Here is a 27,375-nt window from a genome sequence, read left to right as displayed (position 1 = left end):
AAATTATTTATATTCTGCTAGCAAGGGTTGGATTACCACATGAACAGGTAACTTTGTTAAGTTCCAAAAATGAATTTGTAGCAAAGGGGGGAAAAAGAAGTATGGAATCAGGTTGTAACAAATCTGAAAGTGAATGCGTGCATAACTGTATTAAATAGATATGTGGTGTTCCTCAGCAAAAATACTTTGCATTGTTATGAAGATGCTACATAATATATTTACATTGCTCCACAAGAAGCTATTTACCTGCAAGGGTTGATTTTACCTTGTCATGGCTGAATATAGTGGCATTCTAGCCATTTACCAAGAGAGTCAGGAACTAGCAGGATGAAATTTAATTCATGTTACTGGATATATGCGGAATCATATCGGATATATGTGGAGTGGTGTTGTTTGTAAAAAGGCAAAAACCCACAATTTTCCCTTAAGGTGATAAGCTCTTAAATAATCCTTTCAGAATACTGTTTATTTCTAGGACATAGCATATTTGTCTTTCATGCATATTTACTCTTCAATACTGTTCTCTGAAACTTCTGTAGGCTCTTTGTAAATTTTAGATTTATCTCAGAAAAGCCTGGCTGTTTCCTGGTTCACAGCATGCCTTGCAATTGACCACTGTTTTTATGTTGGTTGAAGTTATAATGTTTGCTTTAGTTTTATAAATAATTCCTTCAGGCTATGATATTAAAAGGCCCTCTTCCTCTTTTTTATTCACTAGCAAATAACTTATTTTCTGCTATGAATTTCTTTCTTACAAAGTATATCTGAGTCATTCAATTTGGGCATTCCCCTAAGCAGGTTTCCCCAGCATGGTTTTAGAACTCATTTCTACCTTATTCGTTTGGATATGTTCAAAACTTACATTCTTTTTGGGGACAAGAATCTCTCCTCCCAAGTATTTTTAGATTCTGATGTTCCTGATTCTGCAATGGTGTTCAATGGAATACTGCATCCAGTTCTGGTCACCATATACAAAACAGATGTTGAGATCTTAGAAAGAGTTCAGAAAAGAACAACAAAGATGAAAGTCTGGCGGCTAATCATAAGATGAACAATTTAGGAAACTGGGTATGTCTAGTCTAACTAAAAGAAGGACTAGGGGTGATATGGTGGCAGTCTTCCAGTACTTCTGTCACAGAGAAGGAGGAGTCAACTTCTTCTCCAAAACACCTGAGGGCAGGACAAGAAGTAATTTGTCATTAAAGGTCATTAAAGAGAGATCCAACCTAGAGAAATTTCCTGACAGTGAGAACAATCAGTGGAACTACTTACCTCCAGAAGGTGTGGGTACTCCATCATTGGAGGTTTTTAAGAAAAGATTGGGCAGCCTTTGTCCAGAATGGTATAGAGTCTCCTCTTCAGCAGGGGCTGAACTAGAAGATCTCCAGGGTTCCTTCCAACCCTATTATTCTATGTTCTAAGAGTAAGTGAAATAGATCTCCATGAAACAGACAATTTTGTTCTACTGGCTTTATTTATTTAACGTGGGCCAATTTAGATCTTAATCACCAATCTTCATCTCCAAAAGTTGAATTTAATTCACCTAACATTAAAAAAAAACACAGAACACTTAATTTGATATTCATAGATTTTAGAAGTATTGTCTTGTCCTTCAGACTATCTAACTATATATAACTAGTCAGTTTCTAATTCAGATGACTTGGCTTTGCCCCCTCTTTTAATGAAAAATCTGTCTTCTGACTCTGCTGTCAAATGCTTCTAGATACTTATGGGGGATCTTCTTTGAAGGTTACTGCTCCTTAGTAATCAAAGTAACACTAGGGCTACAGTACTGTTTTTATGTTTAATATGATGAAAAACGCTTCAGCTAAATTCCTTTTTAATCAAATAAGCTTTGAGAACTCATGAGCAGACCCTAGGTTGCTTAGGCATGGAGTCAGCAAATTGAAGTAGGAACAAGAGGATACGTGTGCGCGCAAACCCACAAATATATACAGAGAAAGGAAATTGCAATTATACAACAAACATTAACAAGATGAATAGACTGGAGCAAACAGATCAATAATATATTATAAACAGCATAAATATGGCTAATACAACTAATGGTTTTGAAAATAAAATTCTATGCATCCATGGCTCCAACTACCTAATAGATTTTGAGCTATAGGGTTTCTTTCTTTTTTTAAGATCTTGTATATATTGCTATTAGTCCAGAAATTCTGCTTTTATGAACCAATTGTATATCACTGAGTACATGAACTTCACTGTGTTTTTGTACCAGTGGTTGCAGGTGAAATAAACAGCCTCTCTGGTCTGACTTTCCTGCTCCACTAGTTTCTCCTCCAGTATATAAAACTATCATAACAGATTGAGAATCCTTTTCCATAGCTAGCATTTTCTGACCTGGATTAGTATGAAAATACCCGTATCAATATTGGACCATTTCCAGGCTAAACATCTTAAAACCATTATCAGTAAAAGGTAGATCCCTACCAGAGCCTTGCTTAGTTTGCTTGTCTAAATGACGTTAACCTTATCTTATATTTAAAATTATATCTGGGAGAAAGTCTGACTTTTGCTTTCTAAAGGTTACATCTGCTCTGGGACTGACTTTATTGCAACTTCAAATATTCACTTAGTAAACTAATCATAAGACATTTCTGAAGAACCTGTCCAAAACTCCTCTAATCTTCTAATTCCCCACTGGAAGGAAAAATACAATACTACAAGGGATTTCTATAAACATATTTTTAAAATACTATTAAAACTTACCATGAATATATTCTATTGGTGGCACTATATTCCTGTAAATTATATAAGTCTCCAGCTTTCTGGAGTTAGTGTTAGCAGAATTGATCTCAGATTGCCCTATTTTTGGTGGCAAACCCCAACTACTCAAATCAAAAGGTCCAATTTTCTTGAAGAAAATAGGAAGATAATGCAACAGTGTTTCAGAAGTAGTCCTGCTGTTGGTTTATTGATCATTATTTCTATACATTGATGCAACAATTGAATCAGCTCCTGTTTCTAGCTGCTAAATTTACTATTGTAATATTCTAAAAAGCTCATTGAAGTGATAGTAATTAAAATTTTGGAAATAACTCTGGCTGAAAAACTAGTGGAATGGTTAAAAGCTTTGAAAATTGCTACAATTAAGGATAAATGTATTCAAATATGGCCACCAATTATTAGCTGTCTTAGCAATGTTTTTCTTGTTCTGGTGACTTTCTCTGTGCAAAAATGTTATTTTGGATAGAAATACTGAACATGGGTGGTATTTGTATTTCTCTGAAAGATCACATGTTCGTTCAACCATCTATGAGTGTTTTAGGGCTGGGTAAGACCTTGGGTTTCCTTCTAAAACATTTCCTCGAAAGGTCCAGGATATATATTAAACATTTTGTTTGCAACTCTTTAAAGTTACTGTAGCTACGGAAGAGGCCTGTCACACAAGCCTCAGAAAAGATACCGCTACTTTAAAAAGTTGCAGAAAGGTGCTACATTAATACCCCCATGCACTTGAAAATGATTTTTCTAAAAACAATTTCATTCTGTGTATTTCATAGCAATGGTACACACAGGTTCATGGTTTCTAATCTATCTTTTCACTTCACATTTGGAATGAATCTAAGAAAGGTAATATTATGAAATAGGTTTTTGATTGCTGAACACTTGGGTGTATAAAGGTCAGGAGAAATGTTTAACTCAAGAATAATTTTGGCAAGTCAGGAATAATTGTATGCATTTTAAAGCATATGCACACACAAAGTATGAGAGCCAATGTGGTGTACTGGTTAAGGTGCAAGACTAGGAGCAGAAAGAATTAGGTTCTAGATCTCCCAGGGAAGTTGCAAAAACATCTATGAACGTGCACTACACTGCCAAGGTAGACTATGATTATGGTGACCATATTTTCATGGGGAAAAAGTAAAGGACAAACCTGAAAAAGGGACAAATTTAAAAAGGTTCATAATAATAAAATATTGTAATGTTTGTAACTTTGTTTTACAAAGGAAAGTAGAGATTGAGGAATCAAAAATTAAGATAAACTTTACAAAATGCAAATTTTAATAAAAAATAATATCAAATAATATATGGACATTTTTTTTAAAGGAACTTGATTTCCATAATTTTTTACACAAAGTAAAAGGCTGTACATTATGTCATACTATTTGTACAATAAAATTTAAAGGCCCAAAATAAAGGACAAAAGGGAGTTTTTGAACAAGTAAATAAATCTAAAAGACGTTTTTGTGAAAGGATATCCTTTATAATAAAGGACATACGATCGCTATAATTATGATCCATGACCGTTAATGAAGAGTCCTTCATTCTGCAATCACACGCATGCATATTGCATGGAGGAACTTTGTTCATTCAGTTTGCTTTATAGATAAATTTAAGAGTGAGTATTTCTTCCCTTATATCTTGTATTAGGGTGTGGAGTTTGCAAAAGAATGGTGCCAGCTTTCCAACAAGCATCCACTGAACTGAAGGGCATGTATGTAAGTAAAAAGTCTTGTAAGACGTTTTTGGGTTTTTAATTACTTCATTAATAAAAGTAAAGCTTCTTTATTGGCATGTTTTTAATATGTAATAGTTACTGAATGTAAAAAAGCTTAAATTAAAAAGCAAACAGAAATATTATCTTATTTATATTAATCCTCTGGGAACATTTACTTGAAAGTATCAATTTGGAACAGGATTCTATGGTTCCTCGTTATACCTGAACATAAAGTCAAAATTAGATTTCCCATCTGGCTATTTTATTTCCAGGGAAGGTTACTTTGAATTGAAAGTGATGCAGTACCATGAAATCAAGTGTTTCCAATTCTCCCTCCTATTGTATTTAATCACATTTACATTCCCCATTTCTTCTGGGAGGTAGACAGTTTTTCAGAAGTAACACACTGGGAAAATTTAGGCTGAATTGGAGTGACTGGTCCAAGACCATTGTTTACAAATTAGTGTCATTTGCATTGACATTTGCATAGAAAGTCTTGGACTGGACTGTCCCTCTCTGACACCTGTAATGTTAGATGAGTGCATCTGTAACTCTGGTTGAGTCTGTCCATGACCTCTCAGAAAATTTGCATACATTTATTTTTCTTGTGCCAGAGTGCTATATCTGGTGAAAAGACTTGCAAAAAGACTTGATGTTGTGGGGTGTTTTTGGACATGAGCAATATATTAATTACTTGCTTTCAAGAGTGCACTGAAATATGTAGATAAAATATATATAGTGTCTTGTGGTAAAAGAAATAGGTTTCATTGAGTATACATGATCTGAGATTAGGGCCCATTGCAGTTTACTGTCTCATAGCTTACAAAATGTAGAGGCTATTTAATATTGCAGGAAGACTGGTAATGCAAAATCTTCTTCAAATGTAAAATTATTAAAGACTGTGTCCTGAATTGGTAAGTGACACAAAGCAAAGTTAACCATGTATGCCAGAAAATTCTAGAGTTCATATTGAGATGATATCTTTGTTAGGGCAATAATGATAGAATTATCAATAAGGAAAGGAAAGTAATTTTATATATGGTGCATTCAGAAAGTATTCAGACCCCCTTTACTTTTGTCAATTTTGTTATGAAATTCATTTTTTTTCCTCATTAATCTGTAGTCAGTAACCCATAATGACAAAGTAAACACAGAATTTTAGAAATGTCTGTAAATTTATTAAAAATAAAAAAAATCTAAAATATCAAGTGGCATAAGTATTCAGACTCTTTGCAACAACACATAAAATTTAGCTCAAATGCCTCCCATTCTCTTGATCATTACTGACATATTTCTATAACTTGATTGGAGTCCACCTATGGTTAAGCTGAATGGAGCAAAGTACAGGAATATCCTCAATGAAAACCTGTTCCACAATGCTCAGGACCTCAGACTTGGCTGAAGATTCACTTTCCACCATGACAACGATCCTAAGCACATAGCCGAAATGGCATAGGAGTGACTTATGGATAACTGTGAATGTCCCAAAATGGCCCAACTAGAGCCCTGACTTGAACTCTATTGAACATCTCTGGAGGGACCTGAAAGTGGCTGTCCGCTGATCATCGCCATCCAACCTGACTGTACTTGAAAGGATTTGCAAGAAAGACTGGCCAAAAAATCCTCTGATCATAGTGTGCAAAACTTGTCACATCATACCCAAAAGGACGAGGCTGTAATTGCTGCCAAAAGTGCTTCAACTAAGTGAAGGATCTAAATACTTATGCCAATGTAATATTTCAGTTTTTTTCTTTTTAATAAATTTATAGACATTTCTAAAATTCTGTTTTCAGTTTGGAATTCTGGGATACCAAGTGTAGATTAATGAGAGAGAAAAAAATGAATTTCAACAACTGTAGAATCAGGCCGAGCATAACAAAATTGACAAAAATGAAGAGGTCTGAATACTTTTTGAATGTACTTTATATCCTTTTGGAGTTTCCTTGACCAGCTATTGCCACTCAGATTGATTAAAAAAACATTGGAAATTACCTTTAGCTTTCTTAATTAAAAATACCAATCCAAAATCCTTTATAGTGTCCTGTTTTGGATTTTCTTTTGCAAAAGGATTTCCCCTGATGAATAATTCTAGAGACTTCAGAGGCTTTTCTAATTAGCTGAAAGATATTGAATTAATATGGATTTTGGTTGCTTTTAATATGTTCAGCACGGCAACATTTGCTCTTTATGTGACACACAATATGAAGTGGTTCAGGTTAATTAAAGAATTTTTATAAGTAATTCTGTGGCCTCATTAAGTATCCCGTGTCTTTTTCTGAGTGGCTAAGGATAATAGTATTGAAAAACAGTGATTAGCAAAATACAAGGAGGAAATGATAGAACATGCTGACATAATCCTTTGGGAACAAAAGATCACAAGACCAATCATAACGCACCTAAACATCTCTTGACAGAAAAAAAAATAGCCCTTTGTTGACCATTGGTGGAGTTTCACAGATGTCTTCCAAAGGGCATTTCTAAGAGATAATCCAAAAATCTTTAAAGTCCTTTCTGATGTCCTGGCTGTCTGATGTCAGAAACAAAGGATGTAATCTTGAATGTGGTGAAATAGTGTTAATAATTGGAGAAATCAATTGACTGCGCAGGTCAGAGCCCTCCAGGTGTAATTGAACTTCAGTTCCAACCATCTCTAACCAGCATTGTTCTATTAGGAAGTACAATAGGAGCACAGTTAGATTTGGAAAGCCAATTTTGCTTCTTCCTGATGTCTGCTATGTTAGCTGCATTGTTAGTACTGATTATTGCAGTCATTGATCATTTTATTCAATTATAATTAAACCTATTAATATCTGTATATCGCTCCATTGCACTTTCAAAACTTCAGCATTTGCAGAGGTTCTGGATACATGGTGAAGAGAAAACCCCAGCTTCTTTGTGAGAAAGCCGCATCAGCAGGGCATGAATGTTTGCCAACTCAGTGTCTGCTGAGTTATCAAGACTATTCTGAAAAAGAAGGGGAAGGAGATAGGCAGGGAATAGAGAAAAAAGATGAGAAAAAAAATCCAAAAGCCCAATGATTGGCAGAAAGGAAGGTAGACAAGAAAACTGCTGGATTATCCCTAGGAGGCCTGTACAAACAAACTCCCCCACCTTTCTACACTGACTGAACTTGAATCAACTTACTGCCCAGGCAGAGAAGGGAGCTGATTTTTTGAGCTGGACATCTAAGAGGGAGGGGGGAAATGTGGAGACTACACAAGAAAGGAGCAGCCGGTATATCCATATCTGAGGCTGGTGAGCCCATTTTTGGTAAGATTGTTGGAGATCAAGCCTCAAATTGCTGCTGCTGGAGCAATTTATCTAATGGATAGGCTCCCCCCTCCCCCACAAAAAACATTGAGTTCTCGCTTTTTGACTCTTGTTGGCTCCAAAGAGTCTTGTTTTTTGCTTTCGTACCATGTCCCCTAGTACTCAGGGGATAGAATAATTCACGTTCTCTTCAACTTTGGAAGATTGGTTATACGCTAGTCATCTCCACATCTCTCTATCTAAAAAGGTCTCTGGTACAGGATAAATTTCTTTAATCTGATTTTGTTTTGAGATGCAGTGTTTAAATCTGTAATGTGTTACTGTTCAGATGCACTGGACATCAACACCCCATCCATGCTAAAGTTGAAGTCCAAGTCCTTCAGAGCCCCAGGTTGTAAGAGGCTGCTGTAACTATCACAATTTTCAGTTGTTTGCAGAACCATCAGAACCTTTTTCTGAAAAGTATGTTGGTTAAGGTATTAGACAAGGTCTAAGGAGAGCCAGTCTCAAGTCCACCTTCAGTTGTGGAAGTTTGCTGCATGATTTTGAGCAAGTCACTTCTTCTCAGTCTAACTTATTTCACCATGTTATTGTGAGAAAAAAAAATCAATATTTTTATTTTGGCCAAGAGTCATCAGACATACAAGGAATTTGTCTCTAGCGCAGAAACACTCAATGTACATGCAAAGCAACAGAGTAATAAACATCATAATATGCTACCAATAAGAGTGGGTAGTAGAGAAGATGAGAAGGATAATAATCCTAAGCCATAAAAATGGGTAAATATACTTAGACATAAAACAATATGGTGAGGATTAGGTGTCCAGCAGAGTGAGTGATGGCATGAGGGAAAAAACTGCCCTGAACTCAGGAGTTTAATTAGGAGGAGAAATTGCTATGTATGTAAATTGGAGCTCCTCAAGGAAAGGCAGTATATAAACCGACCAATCAAATAAAAACAAAACAAACAAGTAAAACAAGAAGTTTAGATCAGGAGAGGAAAAATCATCACTTCCCTCTGGGTAAAATTGTATTTAGATCATTCTGTATTTGTGTGGCTAGCATAACCATTCCTGATTTATTGTAAAACAATAATATTACTTCAATTGTATTGTAGATACTCCACAACTTACAACTACAATTATGGGTGGTGTTGCAATTCTAAGTTTTTGTGGTTATAAGCAGGGGTAGGATACGACAGGGTTAACTACTGGTTCGGGATTTACGAGCTTCCCTATATGATGCGAGCCGTGCGCCTGTAAATCGTTATCAGCATGCTGTGTGCAGAGAAGCAGCCTTTGAAACAGCCCTCTTTTCCTGCTTTTTTAACTGCAGCTGTGCCTTGTTTGGTAGCTGAAGTTGAAAAATCAGGAAATAAAGATCGGGTAAGAGCCTGGGTGGGTGGGTAGCTAGGCAAAAACATCAGCATAGAACTGGTTCTATGTCTGCTGCTCTTCAGAGCTACCGGTTCTACAGAGGTGGACAGAACCAGTAGAAACCCACCCCTGGTCATAAGTTGAGTCATCATGTGACTGGTCCTGATCTTACATCCATTTTTACAGTGGTTGTAAGTCAAGTCACAGAGGTCATTAAGTGAATTCAGCTTTCTCAGTGACCATTTTGCAAATTGTGATCATGTGACCACGGGATGCCACAGCTGGCTATTAATGCTGACGATGGAAGGCATTGTGCCCGAATGCCAAAATGCCCAAAATGCAATCACCTGACCATGGAAGGTGTTGTGATGGTTTGCGATAGTTGTAAGCATAAATTTAAGTCATAAGACAACTCTTTTGGAGGTTGTCTTAATTTCGAACCATTGCTAAATAAATAATCATAAGTTGGGAACTACCCGTACTGCGTAATTGAAATGAGTACTTGAAGCAGAATATAATTGTCTGAAAAAGAAAAGCGAATCAGACAGTTTGCTAAAGAAAAAAAGGCTTGCCTTTTCTAAAGAAAGTAGTAACATTCAAATTTTGAAAGACTGAGTGAAGCATGAAGAGGTTTTACACAGGTAAAACCAGGTAAATTCAGATTCATTTGTTCATATTAATCTTTGTTTTAAATATAGAGAAAGATTCAAGGACTCAACAATCCTCCTATATGTGCAAAAATTAACTGATTCTGTTTTAAGATGAGACAACTAGAAAATGTCAGATAATGAATATAATGGCATATCTGAGTACAGTACTGATAATTATATCTCTGCTTTTATTCTTCTCAGTCAGAATTCTTTCATAAGGGGTATGTGGTTACAATTACACCCTTTATACCAACTGGATATTTTGTTGCTTTATAGATAATAAGTTTTATAAATCAGCCCAATGGGTTTTATAGGTTTTAAGCCTATAATTGTTGTCCTATCTTAAATTTATCATTTACCTATAAGAATATGGATGTTTTGCTGGTTTTTTTTTTATTTCCACAAAGTCACAGTCTGTAATAAATATTGTCCTGTTCAGCTTCTCCTTTCCTATTTTTGTCTTGCCATAGCACTTTACCAAAAGATAATTAGCACCTGGGAAGAAATTGAGTCAGGTTTCTTCAAATTAGTTTTCTGAGGAAGCCTTTTTGATGTGTAACATTTCATTAAACACGGATAACTGGACTGCTCAGTAGCAGACTAGAGGCAGTACTAATGTTATAAAGGACAAGGATTTTCAAAATACAGGCTTCTCCAGTGATTGGCATATAAATGTCCAGTTGAAAATTTAACACTTCCTCATAAAAATATAAACTCCCCTCTGAGAAAAGTTCATAAAAACAGAGCTGCTTCAGAAAACAGAGCTTTCTGAAGCATTCTTTTGCTATTCCTAAGAGTGGAATTGGCTACATCAAACATAAAATTGCCAGTGATTTGCTACACCATGCTTTTCTTTGTCCATAATCCAACCTATTTCTGGTAGAAACTGTATTCTGAGGTATGGAAGAATACCTCAGAGAAAGAGACAGGTTGACAAGGTGTTGCTTTTAAAGCACCAGGAGCAGCAGGTTTGTAAATAAACAAACAAACCTAGTGTTCTGGTATTTAGACTTAATAAGAATAATTGTGGGGTTATAACTGGTTGTGAGGCCTATAGAATTTAGTCTAAAGGGCTGGGGTAGAGGGGGGTGCCTTTATCCCCATGGTAACTTGATACATCACTGTTTCTGAACTGAAAAATTAAATGAAGTCCTCAAGAGGTAGCTCTGCAGCCATGATGGATGAGAAGAGAGAAAGGGGAAAGAAAGGGGGAGGGAGAAAGAGAGAGAGAGAGAAGGAAGGAAGGAAGGAAGGAAGGAAGGAAGGAAGGAAGGAGAAAGAAAGAAAGAAAGAAAGAAAGAAAGAAAGAAAGAAAGAAAGAAAGAAAGAAAGAAAGAAAGAAAGAAAGAAAGAAAGAAAGAAAGAAAGAAAGAAAGAAAGAAAGAAAATGTGAAAATAATTTTCCAGGGTCTTGTAACAATGAGATGGAAATGGTGGATGTAGGAGTTTTCCTATTAATCTATTTGACATTGTTTAAAGTAGGTGTTGAACATCTGGAATAGTCAATAAAGAAAAGACTTATCTGTGCTCTTTAAGGTTCCTGGGTATCAGCTGACCTTCTTCTTTGGATGATCTACTTTAACATTTCATACCAGCTCTGAGCACATTTGGCCTCAGCAGTTCCTTCATTTGGGAAACTGGCATTAAATTCTGCTGCATTTATGTGGAAAGAGAAAATCCTATTCTTGGATGAGGGACAAGTAGGGGAGATAGATTAATTCCATGCTGCTAAAGGGATTTAAGTCTTCATGGGTATTAATCAGAAGTTAATCTTTCAGTTGTATCTTCAGCAACTAGCCACTATGGGATAAAGCCGCAAGACTACTTGGATCAGAGAGAAGCAGTCCTGTCCTCATTATAGTTTCATTTAAAAGTGCTTGGGGCTTTGGAGGAGCAGAAAGATATTATTTCACGGAGAAGATCTCAACTTAGAAATTTGGGATCTAAGAGCCTCTTTTTAGTTTTGCTAGTGCCAAGGAGTGAAGAGAAAATTTTTGAATCTACTCCTTTTTTAAAAAAATTAAAAACTGCCTTGTACCTGAGCGGCTGACTAGTATGGCTGTTATTGAAGTCCCAAAGATATCCTAGTGATACAATTTCCAACAAATATGAATGCTAAGTTATTTTCACTTGCATGAGATGTTTTTAAGGTATTCTTATCTGGAAATGTAACATTCTCATGCAGTCTACGTTACATTTTCATCTATATTTCCTGAACATTTGTCATATCCACAAAATTAGTAGAATTGTGTGCAAATAATGTGCTTGTCTGGGATTTGGTAGGAGCTGTTTCTCTTCATCTATGAAGTTAAAATAGATTGTTTCTACTCCCTTTGGTTTATCTAGCTTTTGCAAATTAATTTGCAAATGTATTATATAATCTGGCCACACTATCCTGTTCTAGCTTGTTTGTAACATATTTACCTTGCCCAAAAGCTTTACTTGCCAAAGGAGAAACAACAACCTAATTGAGAGAAGAAAATAGATCTAAAAGAGAAATTGCAAATTTAACTTTCTGCAACAGTTTTTTTTCTTCTTCCAGGGTCATGGTTATCTCATATGTTTAGAGAAATATTCAGAAGATTAAGAGATTTTCACAATCCACATGTAGTCAAGATTATAACAATATATATTTTACTATTCATGCTACTAATTTAATCCAGGATGATATGCATGGAATTCTCCCCTATTATCTTTGTAGCAATCTTGTAAAATAGCTTAGGCTAAATGGTTGTGATTTGTTGTTAGGAAGCTATCACAAAGCTTTATGATATGATTTCAGTTTTCCCTGGTCATCTCCAACCATCAACCACTGTTCTCAGAAGCCTTTCACACAGTTATAGAATCTGAATGTGTTAGTCATAATAGCAGCTGTGGCAAATACTTACACCATTAGGAAATTGCTATCAAAGAAGGCTTTTACTGTATAATTGCAGTATCATCAGTAGGACTTATTAAATGTTCTCTGTTATGTCCTTAACACCACAGTAAACTTAAGACTTACTTACATGACTAAGATTGATAGAAAGGAATATATTAACAGAATGACATTTAACAGACTTTTAAAATAATAATTTGCCCAGGAATTGATGATTAATTGCTAGCACTGACACTATGGCAAGAATAAAAAAGAGTTGAAATACTAATTGTGTGATGTCTATTTTAAATTGATCTCCAAGTTATGCATGCAGTAGCATACTTTATTGTTTAGACAGTTTTCCTACATCTTTGCATGTTTGCTACCATATTAAGTGGTGGAATAGGGAATGATCTCCAGATGTTACTGAACTACAACTCCCAGCTGCCTTTATCACAAAAACTCTGTTTGGAGCTACTGAGCATTGTAACTTTCAGGGAGCACAGATTCTACAATTATGTGCTATGAGGTCACAATTCATTTTTCTTCATAAATATAACAGCAAGTCGCAGCATGTAAAAATAGCTAAAATTTTATTGAAATTGTATAAGCCCATAAAGGAATGAATTAGAGGATATGTAAATGGGATGATTCCCTTGATTTTTGGATGGGAGTTGCTAGCAAATATTATTTTAAAATATTATTTTCTTGCAATTAATGTTGGGTTTTCAAATTTTGGGAAAGCTGATTGAAGTAAAGATATTTTGATTCTGTCATTGCAGGTACTTGCAGGGATGAATGTCTACTCATCTGAATTCGAAAAAATAAAAGAAGAATACAATGTCCGGGGATACCCAACAATATGCTACTTTGAGTCAGTCTCTACTTAATCTGCACATAAGTATTGCATATAATTGCATATCTATATTTATTCTTGTATCCCAACTCCTCTCTGTTTCACTGCTTTTACAGAAAGGGGAAATTCCTATTTAATTTTGAAAACTATGGTGCTACAGCAAAGGACATTGGAGAATGGCTGCAAAAGTGAGTTTTTAAAGTTGATACCTCCATCTTTGAGAATGATATTTTTTGATGAGCATTTGGGGGGAAATCCAAAGAATAGATAACAATGCAGTTATGAGTTAATGAGTTAAAGGTAATCTTGAGCTCTCACTTTCATTTGTCATGCTTTTTATTTTGCATGTGTTAATTACAACTCATTATCTTTTACTGAGTATTGATTTCACTTAAGCTTTACTTGTATAAAAAATACTTTTTGTCAGTCTCTCCTTTGTATCTCAGTTAGGATATATTGTCCAACAGTTCTGACCACCTCTGCATGTTTCTTTGGCTCATGGGGGCAGCAGTGGGCAAACTTAATGATGTACATGCAATAACCATCACAGAGAAACAGTGACATTTCTACCCTCAGATCTGTTAGATTAGTCTTGAATTCTTGTAATACATTCCTTCTTTTCAGAGCCAATAATGCATCTTAGGCATTTGACAAGGAATAAAATGATACAATCATGAATATATTCATTGCCCAAAGCATCTTAGAGGAAGCACATCATAGGTTGAAAAATTACAAAGTGGAGATACAGGAAAATATGCAAGGGTCTCATAGAAAGTTATATACCAATTATTTGCCCGTGTTAATGGTGCTGGTATCTCTATGCCATGATACTGCTAATAAAATTTGTTTTTTTTAGTATGATATTTGAGCCGTGTGGAATCCAGAAATGATTCAAATATATTCATGTATTTAGTCTTCTGCCAGACTTGTGAGGCCATTATTTGTTCTGAAAGCAAATTGAGACAGTGTATTGCTTTAAGGATTTAGACTGATATATTGTGTTAGGAGAACATGAGTTTGTGATGATTTACCATTGGGGGAAAGCAAGGTTATTTTAAGTGAGTGCTTAAAGTTTCTTTGAGAATAATGGGGGTTTGCATCTGTTATGTGAGTTACCCTAATAATAGCTGTCAAAAGATGATAAATGTCACACCAGAATTAAACATTTGGCAGTATGGGCTGAACTGGAAAAGACAGTAAATCTCATCTTAAGTCGTGTATCTCTGCTAATTCACAGCTGGACTGAAACATACTTGGACACATCCAATTCAAATTGGACAATAATGTCATGATGGATTGGTAGTTTGCATTGCTTTTTATTCTTCCCATATTGGATGCATACATATCAGTGATTCCTGTTTGGATTATACAATATTATGCAGAGACAGAAAAAGGAATAAGAAATATAAAGTCAAAGACACTGAAGGTGTAAAATAAGAAAAAAGAAAGGAAGCATCAATAAAATCTGTTTACATAAACACCATTTGTTATACTTCTTCATTCCTTTCTGTCCCTGCATAGCGTCCTTGTTTCTACCATATCTGTCCACCACTCCATACATTGCCCTTTATTCTTTATACTTCTCCCTTCTCTCTCTTTTTCAGGATTTCATCAATTCCATCTAAACATGACTCTTTCAGACTTTTTCACTTCACTTTTCCTTCATTTATTTGTTTTGCAGTTTGATCCTTGTTCATTTTCTCTGCATTTTTGTCAACATTTTGGCACCTGAATATTCCTTCATCCATTTTCCCATCTGTGTTATATTTTCTATCAAGAAATAGAAATTCATCGACTTTTCTGCTTTCTGTGTAACAATTGTTCTCTCAAACTTCAGATATATAGTCCTTGAGGCCTCTCGGCAAATCATTTGGATTCTCAGCAAACAACATGACACTATCTGCATACAAAAGTACTTATTCATTCACTTCCTTAACAAATACCGAACTAACCTGGCCACAAATTAAGAACCAAGGGAACATCTTTCCTTTATTCCCTGTTTATCTTCAGTCAACCCATTAATTCTTATGCATGCTAGAATTGATACAACAGATAAATCACACATTTTTTAAAAAAACCATTCATCACATTCACAATCAACGTTCAATTCTGTAGTAACCCAAAGTATTCTATAATTCAAGTTTGTTCATTTGTGTTTATCATACACAAATAAAAATTCTCATATTTATATATTTCTCAGTGATCTGCTAAAGAGCAGTAACTTGGTTCTGCCACAGCTTCCTGTTCATGTTTAACAAACTCCACCTTGCTATCCTTCTCTTTAAAAATATTAAGAATAATGACATCCTTCCAGTTGTCAGACACGTGTACAGTTTTCACATACATGTTAACCAAGTCACACAGCCACTCCATGAATGAGTCACATCTGTTTTTAGTATTTCTAAAGAGCCGTGTGGCGCAGTGGTTAGAGAATGCAGTACTGCAGGCTACTTCTGCTGAGTGCCAGCTGCACTTCAGCTAGCAATTCGGCAGTTCAATTCTCACCAGGCTCAAAAGTGCTATTGCTATTGCTATTCTGCAATCACACTTTATGCCAGGAGTTTTTCAACATTTCAATTGCGTTTATGGTTTCTTTTTCATCATTTTTTCTAGGAGACTAATTTTAGTAGCATTAATGTCAATACCACTGTTTATACTGCTATCGTTCACATTTAGATCAATAAAATACTCCAGCATTTCCTTACTTTAGTGTCAGCCCAAATTATCTCATCACTGTTACTGTTAATTTCTTTTGCTATTCAGCAGGGCTCCCTGTTGAGAGCTGCTCACCCACTTCCAAAACATTTTTAAAAAAATCTATCAAAACTGCTTTTTACATCCCTGCCACTTTAATTTTAACAATCCATTGCTCTCTTTAGCTATATTTTTATAATTATCTTTTCTTTTGCACAATATCTTTCAGATTCATTTTTATTGCATTCTTATATGCGTTTTTCTTCATCCACAGCCTCTTGCTTTATATCAATCCACCAAATATCCTATTTCATATTTTCTATTAAATGTAATGTACTATGCACTATAATTCTTTTTACTCTCTTTCAAGCAGCTCTATTTCTTTCTTCCTTAAGACCCCTTTCCAGGCATTCTGTTGTGAATTTTATCTTCTTTTTTATACAAGGCTCGGATTTTCTTTTTTCTTTTTTTGTTCAGTCAATCTACTTTAACCCCTATTTCTTTCATAACTCCCATTCCTTTAACTTTTCTTCTTTTTCTTTCATGTGCATTTTTCTCAAATTTCACTGTTAATTCTATCCACAAATGTTTTGTCCCATTCAGAACCTCTCGTCACTCTTGTAACTGTCACTCATATATACCTGCATTTGTCCAAAACTACCTGTACACTTTCATTTCTGGGCAGACGTTCATCAACTCAACTCCATTGTACAAGAGCTGATGATTTTGGTCCAGATTTATTACACCATTCCTCCTTTTTCTTAGTTTCACAAGACTTGTATTTTTTTTTTCCTTCAGTTTCATTTCACTTGTTAATTCATGTTCTTTGTTCTTTTTCCTATCTTGGATTCCAAAATACAACCTTTCATGTGCCATGCTTGTTATTAGATAGACTCATATTCATCTCCATGTCCACAGTGGTTGCAGGTGTACTTAAATTGACCACATGACTGAAGCCCTGCTCCTTTGTACAGAAGGCGGGTTTTGATCATGTGGTCATGGTTGCCACATTGACCTCTTTTTTTTTCATCCCCTTTCCCCTCTGCAAACACCCTTGATTATGAATCATAGCTGTCATGAATCCAGGCTTTCACATTATTATTTTTCACATAAGGGGGAGAGGTGTATGTTAAGCCTGTCGATTTTAGTTGTGCAGTTAGTCCTTGACTTAACAATAGTCCTTGTAGTATCTGTTCAAAACTACAGTGGTGATGAGAACAAGTGACTTACGATTGTTTTTCACACTTATAACCATTGCAGCATCCTCATGGCCAAGTAATCAAAATTCAAACACTTGGCAACTGACTCATACTTATGACAGTTAAATGAGGACTATTTGATTTGCCCCTTTTATGATTGACAAGCAAAGTCAATGGGGAAACTAGACTCATTTAACAACCGTGTTACTAACTTAAAAACTGCAGTTATTCACTTGTGGCAAGAAAGGTCATAAAATGGGGCAAAGTTCACTTAACAACAGAAATTTGGGGCTGGTTGTAAGTTGAAAACTACTTATACTTCATTACATTCAACTCAACTAACTTAAGATCAACATTAGTCAGTATTTGCCAATTTTCGTTAGCATGTTTCAAATGGAACCTATATGTAGTTTATAACAAACTTGCTCAGGTTATTCTGGAAAAGGTAAACCAAGTAGTCCTCATTTAGTGACCATTTGCAGTTATGACAATGAAGAAAAAGTAATCTTACAGTCAATCCTTGCATTTACAAACATCACGGTTCAGAAAAGCAAAGGAAAATTGAAATAAAATATTAAGCCCAGTTGCAGTTTCACTTAGGGATCACTTTGCTTAACAGTCAACATGTTGGTCACTAAATGAGGACAACAGCTATCTTTAATCTAGAGCACGGGTGTCAAACTTGCAGTGTCACATTGCCATCACGTGATATTTAGCAATGTTTTTTCCCCATTCGCGGAGCTGAGGTGGACATGGCCTGCGTTTGACACCCCTGATCTAGAGAGTACTGTTCTTTGTTAGCTATCAAACAATTGCCTTTACGTCTGCCACCTTATATCTTTCTTAGGCATAGCTATTAAGGAGCACAGCTGTGTTTCTCTTAATTCCATGTAATGCAGTTAAAAAGAAGCGCTAATAATGGCAGATCTGGAAGCTTATTTAAAATATGCTTCTTTGGGAATTGTGTGTTCCAAGGTCCCTGGTTTGCTCTCACTACTTTCTGATTCTGTGTCAGAGAGGGGGGTGTTTGTGTCAGAAGAGGCATCACAGCACATTTAGGCTGCAGCTTCTTACAGTGTCAAACATTAAGCACATTCAGCACCTGCTGTGCAGATCAAAGAGGCAAAAATGTCCTTAGTGTTAAAGCCTCTTTGGTCTTTTAAGGAAGCATGACCAATGAATGCAGAGAGATTTTTTTTCCCCTTCCCTGAATAATGATGCATGCCTTCATCACCTTCAACACCTCCTTTTGCCTGAGCAAGGAGGTCCTTATCACTTGGCAACCACATGTGAACCATTTCAAGAAACATCTAGAGTTATTTCCCCCCCTCCCTTCATTTCAGTTTGCCCACTTTATAGTTTCCTAATCCCGGTAATATTCAATACTTTTATATCAGTGCTGTGACAGCTACTGGATGCAGTTACTGAATGCAAAGCAAAAACAGCTGCAGACTATTTCCAATGATAATGTCTGCTAACAAGCCACTCTGGGCTTTAGCTGACATTTCAGCCACCTAGAGTTAAAGGCAGCTGTTTGTTCACAATTAATTTTCAATGCGTGTTTAATAGTTTCCCACAAGAAAAAAATGATGCTGCAGCTTTTCCCCCCTCTCTCCAAAAGAAATCAATAGGGGAGGTGGGGAGAAAGTCATATTGAGAAACTATGCTTTAGTAGAAACCTAACAATAATTACAGTTGGTGTTGTAAATTGTTTGTAGTGTAAGCCTGGCACATATGCACAGTAATAAGTAATAACTCAAATATGTTTTTTTAGTATGAATGGTCCAAGTGTCCTACAACAGTCATTCAAAAATGCTGGAAAGGTATAATAGAACATTTTGATGTATGTTTGCCCTATATGGAAATAAGAAACCACATTAAAAAGAGTGACAAGAATAAACAACTCCTGTTACTTAAGTGTCCTGTTTCAGACTGAGCACACACATACTTGCAAGGAGCTTTTATAGCTGCTAATAAGAATAGAATAGAAGAATACAAATAGAAAGAAGAAGAGCAGAAGGCAGCAGAAAGTCACCTATACAGGTGAAGGGGTCAGCAGGTTGGTGGGATATGCTTTGCTGTGACTGTGGCAGCAGAGGGAGCCGGGGGGGAGTGCTGGAAAGGTGGGCAGACAAGCAGGTGGGATATGCCATGCTGGAATATTGGCAGCAGAAGCTAAGGGAGGAATAGAACGTCCTGGGAAGACAGGCAGAGGGGTGAGATAGACTGCACTCGAAGCTGTAGAGGTGAGAGAGGTGTTGGTGTGTACCGGTCTTGCTCCTTGCTTCTCGATGTCATAATTCCTTTCTTATCTGGAATAGTAACTGGATACCTGGCATGAGATCAGATAGTCTTCAAAATAACTAATGGAAAAGGACAGATTCTAGTCTTAAACCATTTCCCAAATATGGATATGCATTTAAGGCAGGGGTGTCAAACTGGCGGCCTGTGGACCGGATGCGTCATGCTCAGGCCACGCCCACCCCAGCTCCGCAAAGGGGAAAATGTTGCAAAACGTCACGTGACAGCAACATGACTCCACGAGTTTGACACCCATGATTTAAGGAGTTGATTAGAAAGAGTTAATGATAGGTTCTAAGTCACTTTGTTCTATATTTGAAAACTCTCATAAAGAATTTGACCTTGTTCTTAAAGACAATTTTATGAACAGTTAAATTTCTTCATAAACTTCAGTTGTGACAAATGAAAAGCTGCTAAGTAAAATAGAGACATAAATGAAAAATACTTCATTCCACTAGACAACCAGTTCTAGATTGTGGTACTATATAAACTGTATACACCAGTACAAACTGTTGATGTATTGATTGCCTTGCAGAGCGTGTTCAGTTCTTTACTTTCATTTCTGGATATAAGCCAAATACTTCTCACTTTTCACCTCCCAACTTGCTAAGTGTCTGTTGTTATTTGTCTTCTGTAAAAAAAATGACTATTTTCAGCAGTGTTGTATCAAAAAGAATTATGCAGTTTATAGTGTTAACACACTTTATGGTTTGCATTCATTAGCAACTTTTTATTGGATGGTATTTTTACATTATGTTTCATTGTCAGATTGCAACAGATTATTTATAGAAGTTAAGGAGGAAATTAATAAGGCATGTCTCTTGTTCCATCTTTAAGCTTTTTGTATGTAGTCCATAATTACCATTGTTATTCTTACAAAATTTCTGTGCCAGGTGCCTCTCCACCCCTCTCATCCTTTTTTTAAATGTGTATTTAATGATTACCCTCCTTGAACAGAGACTTGTATCAAATTACTGCATTACATGTTAGCATTTACATAATCAGGTGAATTATGATCCAGACAGCTGCTCTTTATCATCTAAGAGCCCTGACAATGCAATGGGGTTAAAGTGCTAACTCTGCCCACAGTCTGGAGTTTGATTCTGACTGGCTCAAGCTTGACTCAGCCTTGCATCCTTCCAAGGTTGGTAAAATGAGGATCCAAATTGTTGGGGACAATATGCTGACATTGTGAACTGCTCAGAGAATGCTGTAAAACACTATGGAGAAGTATGTAAGTGCTATTACTATTAGTAGTACCTTCTGAACATGGGCTACTCTGTTTTTTTTATAGTCCTCAGCCACCTAAGCCACAGGCTCCTGAGACTCCTTGGTCAGAAGAGGAAAATGCTGTTTTTCACCTAACAGATGATGATTTTGACAAGTTTATCAAGGAACATTCTTCTGTATTAGTGATGTTCTATGCACCATGTGAGTATGTTTAAATTCATACCCAGATTCAAACCATCTGTAGAATGAAATGGGCATATTATATATAGCAACCTTTATTTGTACAGTACAGCTTGTATGTTGAAACATGGAATGACAGAGCAGACAAATTGTCTAGAACATCTTGGAAAGGTAATTGGTTTGTGGTGATTCAGATGTGACAAACAGATTTAAAATTAAGTTTAAATAATTGCTCAGAAAGAACATTTACTTGGAATCACTTGTTATATAAAAATCGTTGACTCACTTAGGAACTTAATGCTATCTTCATGAAGGCAGTGAATCCCTTCTGCTAGCACACTCAAAATTTATCCAAAAGTTGTCTATTCTATGCTGTTTAGGAATCACCACAACTGTCCATAATTGACTCTAAAATGCAGCTTATTCTTGTATTAGCTACTGATCTGAGTTTCACTCTATGTACATTGATCCTTTTTGACCATTACTGGAAGTATTCTACATAAGAATGTGTCCTAGGCCATTTTCATTCTTTTTTTGCTTCAGATGCTATTGTTTTATTAGTAGCATTTATATTGTACTACAACACATATGTTTTCAGAGTCTCTTTTGTTTTCTGAATATCTGACCTGGTTTCTTAGTTCACACCATAATCTTTACAAATACATAGAATGAGCACCTTTCAAAGCAGCTATTGGTCAAACTGAATTGGAAATATTTGGAAATAAAGTCCAAGGTCAAATGTTGTTATGTGCACAGTTCACTGAATGCAAGTCCCTAAATTGAGAAATTACAGATATCAGTAGATGTAGAATTCTCAGAGAGAGATGGGGTTAGGTGAATTGCTTCTTCGTCCCACATCCCTTTTACAAATAATGTGTTTTTGAGGAATTCAAAACCTATTTTCCCCCTCACGCACACACACACACACACACACTCAGTGAAGAATTACAGAGAAGGTTGTATTCTGAGGGTCTCATCTCGACTGTACCATGGTTTCATAAGATCTGAACAAAGAATCACTGCCAGTTTGAATCATATTTTTTTCAAAGAAATCTAATCTCTTTCCATAGTCTCTTTTTCTCCATGATATTATCTTTTAGGGGCAATCTCTTTTGGAAAAAAAATAGAAGGACCAAATACTATGTTAGACATATCCTTTTGCATTAAAAATAGAAAAGGTAGAGAATGTATTAAAATAATCGTATCAGACAAAAAAATTTCCAGGACCTTAAGGCTGATTATTAATTTTCTTGAAATTTATTTTAGTTATTTCTTCTCCAGACCTTCCTTTCTTTTTCTTGAAATTACATGAATGTGATCCAGAACTTGGAAACCACTTCTGGACTTTGTGCTTGAGGTAGAAAATAATGAAACTTTGATTTTGGGTTTTACCAATTAGATAGATTTGTTGTTATAAACCTATGCCTAGGTTTCTGTTATGATGGAGAATCTAGATTTTACTTTCAAGTAATGGTACTGGAAGCTGTTTAGAACAGGACTCCTGGTCCTTGGAACTGGGCTGCACAAGTGATCAAAATTTCACCTGCGCATACATGGGATATAGGTAGTGCACAAAGTGACCCCCTCCAACCCTTCCCACCACTGCTGGTCTGTGGAAAAATTGTTTTCCCTGAAACTGGTCCCTGATATCAAAAAAGCTAGGGCCTCTGGTTTGAAACATACAGGTAATCCTTGACTTATAACCACAATTGAGCCCCAAATTTCTGTTGTTAACCAAGGCAATTGTTGAGTTGCACCTCAAAAGAAACTTTTTTGCTACAGTTCTTAAGGGAATCACTGCAATTGTTAAGTGAATCATGCTTCCCTCATTGACTTTGCTTGTTGGAAGCCAGCTGGAAAGGTAACAAATGGCAATCACATGACTCTGGGATGGTGTGATTGTCATAAATACATGCCAGTTGCCCAGCACCCAAATTTTGATCATATGATTATGAGGATGCTGCAACAATCATAAGTGTGAAAACTGGTCATACATCACTTTTTTAGTGACTTCAATAGTCACTAAGTGGATGATTGTAAGCCAAGGATTATGTGTAGATTTATAATTTGGAATGTCCTTAAATAATGGAATGCTCTTAAATGTATCCAGCAGAACCAGGAACTACCTTAACAGATATAAAAATGCTAATAACGTATTTTTTGCCTGATTGAGTCTCTACAGTGAAATCCCCCCACAAACTTTCTCCCAAATACTGAAGCTTTTGAAATAGAAGTATAAATTCCCCGAGGCCCTATTTAAAAACTCAAGTTCATTTTGTTAAATAGAGTAAATATTGAACAGACTTTCCCAGAGCATTGCTGATGCAGATTTAGAGGCAGAATTAAATCATCCCTATTCACTGATGTTTTATTTTTTATTTCAATGTGCCTGAAAAGCCTATTGGGTGTACTGGATTCCACAACTGAAAGGTTTTTTTCTTCTTCTTGAACAATTCATGGGCTGCTGAATTGTTTTGTGTAATGATGCTTCCTTCTCCTCCCCCAGGAGTTAAATTGCAAAACCCTCAAGAGTTTATTGTGATGTAATACACAACCTGTAATGATATTCTGTGAATAAAATCTCTTGTATTCAGCCTAAACCAGGGACTGCTATTGATGTGGAATCAATTATGGGATTGTTTGGTAACTGGATCGATGTCAATTTATGGCACTGGATGACATGGCAGGCTGTTTAGAGTAGTACATTCCATCACTTGTCTTATGGATCCTGGCTCTACGGTATTTGGCTTGTAATGTGTAGCTTGAAAGTTACTAGAAGAAGCCTTAACAGAGAAACTTATAATATGAGGTAAAAGTACAGAGAATAAGGGAGATGACCTTGACAGAGATAGACTAGTTCCATTACCATAGCAACGAACATGGAAAAACATGGCTGAAGTACAAAACAAACCAATCTCAATAAAAGTAATCATAGCTTTCCTGTGGGGTTGACAGGAGACCATTATTAGACCACTTCCAAAGAAGCCTACGCTGGATCTTTTGGAGATGGGCAATTATAGTTGAATAAGAGAGTGGTGGTTTAAGAACAGGTCGTCCTGGATGCAGCAAATCATCTTGAGCTACTGTATTTCAAATAGGCTCAACCTAATGAGGTTGAAACTGACTTGCTCAGTCTGATGAATGATCTTTGGGGACTGACATGGGGAGTTACTCTGATCATTGTGCTCAACCTCTCGGCTACTTTTGAAACAATTGATCATGATATCCTTCTGGGCATAGGAGACACTTTTTCTTTCCTAGTAGATTTCTGGCAATGTTACTTGGAAATAGTTGCTCCCTGAAACAGACACCAACCCATGTTGTCCTTTGGGGCTCTATTTTGTCTCCGATGTTTTCAATATTTTCTTGAAAGTCTTAAGAGAGCAGCAGATGATGTGGAGCTGGGTGTTGTCATTATGTTGATGGCATGCAAATCTGTTTCTCCATATCATCTTCAAGTAATGGTGTGTCCTACTGAATGTCTGCCTGCCCTTGGTAAGTTGAAAATGAACCCAGACAAGAATGAATTTCTTATTGTAATGATTTGCAATTCCAGAAAGAGAATAGACCTCTGTATGGAGCCACACTGTCTCAGAAGGAGCAATTATTTGATGGAGGGGAGATGCTTCTAGACCACTTTCTCTAATAAATAAATAAATTCTGGGTCCCTTACTGGAAAAAAATGATCTTAATTTTCTGGTATATGCACTGGTGACCTCCACTCTTGATGATTTCTGTACTAAGTTATTTGTCTAGTCCAAATGCTGCAGAATTTGGAAACTAAGATGGCCTCTGGAAGTTTTTAAAGAAGTCCCCGGTTTTATTTGTACTAAAAGCATTGTAGCTTCTTCCCACTGAAGTATAATGTACTTCTTAGTACATTTGAAAGCCCAATTTGGCTTAGGTCTAGGCTACCAAAGGAATAACTGGTTTCAACACAGTATAGTTCCGTCTCAATTTATTGATATTATCTAAGATTTGTGTAAAGGTGTCGGCTCCTCTTGCATTAAGTTTGAATTGCACTTTCCCTGTAACCACCCTGGCTCTTTTTCTCCACTGTGTTTAAGGATCCAGTCTTTTATCTTCCTTTCTACAATGCTACCTAAAATATGTCCATTTGAATACACATTTATCTGTTTCTAGTTGTTCTTAATGTCTCTGATTTAATTTTGATATATTTTGTCATAAGCTATTGAGATAGCTCAATAGAGCTCATCAATAGATGACATTATAATAAGTCTAATAAACAAGGCTAGGCAGCCTTCTTAATTGTAGTAAATAAAATCAAATTCTCATTATGGCCACAAACCAGGATAACAATTGCAGTTATGTTTATGGGAGTTGATCCTGTGCACTTAGAAAATACCAAATTGGACAAAACTGCCATACAGCATCTTTTTAGTTTTAGTTGGTAAGATTCTAAATTGCCATCTATTATCAATCTGAAGAAATAATTGTGATTAAGAATAATTATTTGATGTATGTGTAATTCATCCTTTAAAATTTTATCTCCATCTTACAGTTCATAGTGTGTCTAAAATTAGGTTTCATATAGCATTATTTTTCCTTTTTGTTGTTGATTGCTGCTCTGGTAGAACAGAATTAGAGATGTTGTCTACTATCTGCAGGACCATATGTTTCCTAATCCCAGTTTAATCACTTCATTTCCTCTGAGCTACATTGATAATACTCCTTTTTTTAAATAAAAAGGTATTTATTGTCTTACTGTTCACAAGATATTTCAAAATCCTTGGCATCAGCCTTATGACCATTCATATTAGAGATGATATTTAATATACAACACATTGTGTAGCTGATGACTAGGATTTCACATAGTATCACCTGGCCAAGGCTGCTTACTATTTTTTGGATGAATTCAATTCAGGTTGCCTGCTTCCAAGCCTGTCACTTCAATTTATGAGTTTGTATACATACATACACACGCACAAATATATATATATATATATATATATATATGTGTGTGTGTGTGTGTGTGTGTGTGTGTGTATATGTATATATATGTGTATGTATATATATATATGTATATGTGTGTGTGTGTGTGTGTCTATGTATGTATGTGTATGTATGTATGTATGTATGTATGTATGTATAAATAAATATATATATATATATATATATATATATATATATATATATATATATATATATATATTCATTCTTAAGTTTTCGGGTACTTACATGTGTGGCATTCAGCTTTGTTCGGGTATTTTCCCATGTCATTGTAGTTGTGCTTTTAAAGTTGTAGCGACGTTTCGGCAGAATCTCATCTGCCAAAATTATACTTGCTTCCTTTTTTAATTTTGCTATTTCTTCTTTAAATTTGTCATCTTCTCTTTTTCAGGATCGCCTCTCCATCTAAAAACCCAGTTTTCCTCTTTCTCTTGTCACACTCATTTTCTCTTCATTTATTTATTTTGCAATTGATCCTCATTCTTTCTCTTAGTTTCCCAAGCACACAATATAATTTATTTTATATCATTTGTTAACTCATGCTCTTTATCATCTTATCCTTTTATATATTCCAAGTCACAGGCTTTCATATGCCATGGTGCACCCATTATAGATATGGTTAATTAATATTTTTGACTAGCTCACCGGCTTTAGTTTTAACCCTGCCGTATGCAGCCATCACTAAGGACAGTACCAAGTCAGTTTTGGCACATTTTAGTTAGTACATCACAAAAGCAATAAAAAAATTAATTCCAGGCATATCATTGCATCTTGCAAGCCAGCATACTGTTGCCTACACCCCACCAAGTATGTGTACTTACACACATTCAAGATCTGTCTAGAAGAGATTAAGGTCCAACTAAAGATTATATAGTCTTTCTAAAAAGCACATTTATAACTCTTTTTCTGGTAAGGAAGATGAAAGTTAATGAATAGTAATGAATAGCATCTTTCTACTGGAATTCCTGTTAGATGACATTAAGTGACAGTAAATATATTACAAGATAATTAACAGAAGCTGAATATCATAAACCATTTTCTTTATGATTAAAAAAAAATCTCCTGCAGATATGTTATATTGGCTAATGGAGTCACATTACAAATGTTACAAAATTATTCCATCAAAGTAATGCATTAAATCCAAGGATTTGATTTATTATTTCAACCTTGGTGCAAATTAAAGGTTATAAATGCATTAGTACAAAAACAACAGCTAACAAACAAAGACCACAAGTGATGTCAACTAAAATATAAAATTAATGTCTTTTAAACTGATTTTTGTGTGTGTGAGATTTGCAGCACTGATTCATTTACTAATATGCCATA

General features: G+C 35.7%; 1 protein-coding gene across 3 annotated transcripts in view; it reads left to right on the top strand.

Annotated features, from left to right (window-relative positions):
- The window catches only part of PDIA5 (protein disulfide isomerase family A member 5), a 222,016-nt gene that overhangs the window by 122,642 nt on the left and 71,999 nt on the right, over positions 1–27,375 (top strand). For all 3 annotated transcript variants that reach the window (XM_087920413.1, XM_026708029.2, XM_087920411.1), the window contains exons 8-11: positions 4,399–4,466; positions 13,401–13,492; positions 13,591–13,662; positions 20,963–21,099. In XM_087920413.1, coding sequence (XP_087776539.1) covers positions 4,399–4,466; positions 13,401–13,492; positions 13,591–13,662; positions 20,963–21,099 — 369 coding nt within the window. The remainder of the gene's footprint in view (positions 1–4,398; positions 4,467–13,400; positions 13,493–13,590; positions 13,663–20,962; positions 21,100–27,375) is intronic.

Source organism: Pseudonaja textilis, chromosome 1, assembly GCF_049901715.1.
Source record: "Pseudonaja textilis isolate UNSWEBS1 chromosome 1, rPseTex1.2, whole genome shotgun sequence".
NCBI lineage: Eukaryota > Metazoa > Chordata > Lepidosauria > Squamata > Elapidae > Pseudonaja > Pseudonaja textilis.
The sequence above is the reverse complement of the archived record's forward strand: the minus strand, read 5'-3'. Positions and strand labels throughout refer to the sequence as shown.